Source organism: Hypomesus transpacificus, unplaced genomic scaffold (genome assembly GCF_021917145.1).
Source record: "Hypomesus transpacificus isolate Combined female unplaced genomic scaffold, fHypTra1 scaffold_131, whole genome shotgun sequence".
Classification (NCBI taxonomy): Eukaryota; Metazoa; Chordata; class Actinopteri; order Osmeriformes; family Osmeridae; genus Hypomesus; species Hypomesus transpacificus.
Window position 1 is genome coordinate 77,495 of NW_025813707.1, and position 4,427 is coordinate 81,921.

A 4,427-nucleotide genomic window follows, 5' to 3' on the forward strand; every position below is an offset into this window, starting at 1 on the left:
TTGCGGGAGACACATATATAAGATGCTTAAAATCATATTGAAAATCAAATATCAATTTTAGAAAGTCTAAGATGGAAAACTGGACGTAAATTTTGCTGGAATTTTATTTTGAGAAATTTCACATAAATGTCATGTCATAAGGTAAAACATGTTCTTTAAATAACATTCCCATATCCTTTTGGTTACTCAAGGCTATCTTTCTGTCGCTTTGGATTAGTAATTTGTATTTATGTTGCCTATCAACTGGAAGAAAGGTTGGTTGTATGGTTTATTACAAGTTTACAAAATTACATGTCAACTAATGGTTGCTCTCCAGGAATTATAATCCTAGTAACCAGATAACGGGACGAGTTGACCAACAACCTACACACATTTTCTTTGCTGTCTAAAACCGATGTAAAAACACACTGAATGGTTGATACAGTAAACAGTTGAACTGTAAACACGAGTGCACTCGGCTCCAAGGGGCCTAAACTATCTAGAAATAAATTACAATTTACGGTATTTCACATTAACACTACAGTTTAATTAATAAATGAATCACACACAAAATATTGAACATTTCAAATTGGATACATCGACACAAGAGTAGGAATGCTTAGACCATTCAAACTCCAGCCATAAGACTCGGAAAAGGCAATAAAGCCTAGAGTTGTTATCAGTCAATTTACCAATACCAATGATCTACTTTGATAGGTGAACTCCTTCATGTGTACCTTAACAGTGTGAGAAGATGAGTGGATTCTGATTAAAAAATAAAAATAAAAAACACACCATGCCACAATACCTGTAACGCTTGTTTCACTGGCTGCCATCAAGTATACAGTATGAACAGTTGGGTTTTAGATAGTTTGTGCTATATAATTAAACTAGAAAGCACACTAACATACAATATGTACAGCACCAGTCAAAGGTTGGACACATTTTCCCATTCCATGTGTCCAAACTTTGTATGTAGCGTCTGTATTAATCTTATGAAATCTGAAATGTCAAACATGTTTAATCATAAACCGTATAAAGTGTCACATTCAACATAATTTGCATACATTCTATAATATATGAAGTACCACTCAATGAATATGAAGTAACACTAGCAGCAATAACAGCAAAATAAAAACATACAAACTAAAGAAGACCATATCAATTTTCTCCAAAAGGATTTAAAGCTTACCTAAAACACAGGTAAATCTTCAATTTAAAGTTATTTCTGTCTTCCAGAGGGTAAATAAAAAGTGCCACACTGGAAGACTGTGCAAATACTGTAGTTTCACTGTCATTTTCACAAAACCACCTGTGAAGACAAAACTGAAACATTTCCTTTCGGGCTGAACTCAGTGCAGGGATATTTTCTAAATTGTGAGGACCATGAAAAAAGGTTATAACATAACGTGGGATATTTTCATGGTTACACACAAACTGTCCAACATCAATGTACACCTAATCCTCAAACAATCAATCTTTAAATTCAGAAAATAAAGAATCTGTTTCTTTATGTTTTTTTAACAGGTGCACTTATTTTCATCTAGGTCACTTCTTTACAAATTCCAATACAATAGGTACTTTAATATTTCCTCTAAACTACTGTAAAAACGTGATCAAAACCTTTAAAAAAAACTGGGTAAATAGAATTACATTTCGCTATTGTATTTAAATCCCAGATTATCATCATTCAAAGTAATAGGCAGACGAATAAAAGCCTTAAACGTAATGTTTTGGGGGTGTTTTCTCCGGATTGGGGCTGGATTGCACCTGAGGAAAATGGGGGTAAGTGACCAAAATAAAGTAAAAATAAAACTAGTATGGAGATCTACACTGCTCTTACAGCAACCTTCATTTTCAGTGCAATGGTCAACATCCAATAGTAACTTCTGCCCGTGACACTAAAACTTCAGTGGTCACTAGCACACCTGATGGTAAGACACCAACCATGAGGCTAATTGTCACCCTTGTGCTGTTGGAGGCCATTCCAAACGATCTCACTCTGGGAACACCACCCTACACTCCTCTCCCATCTCTGCCCCCTGAGCAGGTTCTCTGGGTGTGAGGGGCTCTGTGTTGCAGTCCTCCTCCACCACTGTGTAGCCCCTGTGGGTGTGGTCAAGCTGCATGTCGCCCAGGCCTTTGATACTGATGATGGAGGCCATGCCCGAGAAGAGCAGGCCAAGCACTGCAATGTAGAAGCTTTCCCCTGGATATGGCTGCATGCCTGATGCTGCCCCTTCCCTATCACCTCTACCTCTATCCCTGGTGGGGTGGCCCAAGCCTGGTCCCCACCTGGGCCCCCAGTCCCGTAACCACAGCAGACCCAGCTTGCCCTCTTGCAGGTTATGGTGGATGATGTACAAGCAGGTCCCACACACTCCGAGAGCACATAGGAGGAGAGACACTTAATAGAGAGAGAGAGGAAAAGAGAAAATGGAACACATTATTGACTCCCAGAGAATGGGAGGGAGAGCTCAACCAACCAGCCTACAATGTGCTCAACCGACCAACCTACATGGTTAAAGTATTTAGATTATCACCTCCTCATAATCAGAACATTTTCAGAATAATATGAGCATATTGTGGAGGGAGGATGTTTTAACGAAGGCCAGTGAAACAGAAAGATAATTAGATTAAAGGTAAGACAGGAGTTCAGGGGATACCTGTTGTGATGTGGAGGGACACCACCAGCCGTGGATGGGACATTCCTCCCCCTATGAAGTCCAGCAGGAAGGAGGAGCTGGAAATTAGGACGGTGCTGTAGCACAGAGCAGCCAGGACATAGAGTAGCCACATCCCCCAACTGTTCATGCCACCCAGGGGACCTGCGGGAGACAAGACACAGATTATGGGCACATTATGGCTCTGGCAAGCATGCATGTACACCAACACAGATCTATGTTAAAGTTACGCATTAACAAAACGATCATTAACTCATTCGCTCTAACACAAAAAAAGTACACAATTCAACAACAACAAAAATGTATATATATAGATAATCACATAAAGCACATTATATGTTACTAAATAAATGCCATATGTTGGCGTGCCACCTATAACGTGGTCTTCCTGCACACATTCCTACCTGTGTCTGTGAGGTTCTGGCCAGCATGTAGCGTAAAGGCCACTCCATAGATGAGCCGTTTACCACTGGGGTCAGAGCTGTTTCTGACCTGGATCCAGTTAGGGTCAGCTATGGACGTACACAGTGACACCAGTGTGAAACACTGGCAGACTGAGGCCGGGGACATACTGAGAGTCATGTCTGGATAGCAAAGAGGAATAAGCAACAACTGAATTAACTGGCCATATTGTAAAATGCAGAGTCTGCCAAATTTCTTAACTGAGAATAACACTTGTAGGACACTTGTTACAGTCAAATAGATAGTTATTCATTAATTGCTTTTCCCCAAGTCTACCCAGACAAGTTTGGAAAAACACCAAAAGCCTGGAAAGGTTTAAATTGCTGTAGGCCGTACTCTTACTACAGCTAGCTTTATACAGAGTGCAGTTGGTTATGACATCTCAATTTAGGCCTACACTAATTAACGACCTACCTACCAGATACTAATCATGTAAGTTAACAGGCAAATACAATATAAAAAATAAAATAAAAAAAAACAAGCCAGCTCTGAAACTTCATAGCCAAGATAGTTCATGACATCATCTCAAACCAAGGGAAAATTTAATTGAACATAGGCAGCATTGCAGCACTGCAGTTGACATGACACTCAACTCTGATAACATTGAATTGTTGAATTACGTTTACTTTAGCTACGTGGAAAAATATTTTAGTCCAACGTTTCATGCACGCGCATAACACACCAACTAGCTTGCTGCCATGGTTTACTCATTTACTTGCCCGCCCAACATTAATAAGGAATTGCCAAAATGCTTATAACCATTCACGTTTTGCTGGCCACCTTGTTCATGTGTCTAAACAGCTAGTTGTTCGGGCACGAAACACTCAGCGTCCGACTACAGGATCCTCGCCAATGAACAGGATGTTTATTTCATTTTGCTGGCTAAATTTTCTGCTTCCGGAATGACAGGAAATTACTTACACGAGCATAAAGGCCCTTGCACACTGAGTCAGAGAATGTCTAATATGGGGAGAACCATAGACATAATAAAGATTTGTATTATTATTTTAATTCTTTACTCTGTCTATGAGGAGAACTCCCACTCTCGGGAAACTTCCGGGTTCTGAACTGGTTGCAGTTCCACTCTAGTTCCATATGAAGGCGCTAACGGTCGAGTGCAGAATGAATGAAGGGTCTATGCAGCTATACCAGAGCCTTTTCTTTATTAGAGATACCAGAGCCTGTTTAAGGATCTTTATTAGACATTGGCTGTTTATCAATCCATGTTTTTTTCTGTTCTTGTGTTCTTGCGAACTCGTTTGACGTCATCTTTTATTGCCCAAGTAGGCCTACGGTTCCAAT

At 40.0% G+C, this 4,427-nt stretch overlaps 1 protein-coding gene across 1 annotated transcript; it reads right to left on the reverse strand.

Moving 5' to 3' along the window:
- Positions 1-507: 507 nt before the first annotated feature.
- Positions 508-4,073, reverse strand: LOC124488288. Its single transcript, XM_047050913.1, has 4 exons — positions 4,047-4,073; positions 3,068-3,175; positions 2,646-2,807; positions 508-2,386 (listed from the first exon to the last, which is right to left on the reverse strand). Exons 3-4 carry the CDS (start codon positions 2,791-2,793, stop codon positions 1,977-1,979), a joined length of 558 nt encoding a protein of 185 aa, XP_046906869.1. The 5' UTR covers positions 2,794-2,807; positions 3,068-3,175; positions 4,047-4,073; the 3' UTR covers positions 508-1,976.
- Between the last annotated feature and the right edge of the window lie 354 nt (positions 4,074-4,427).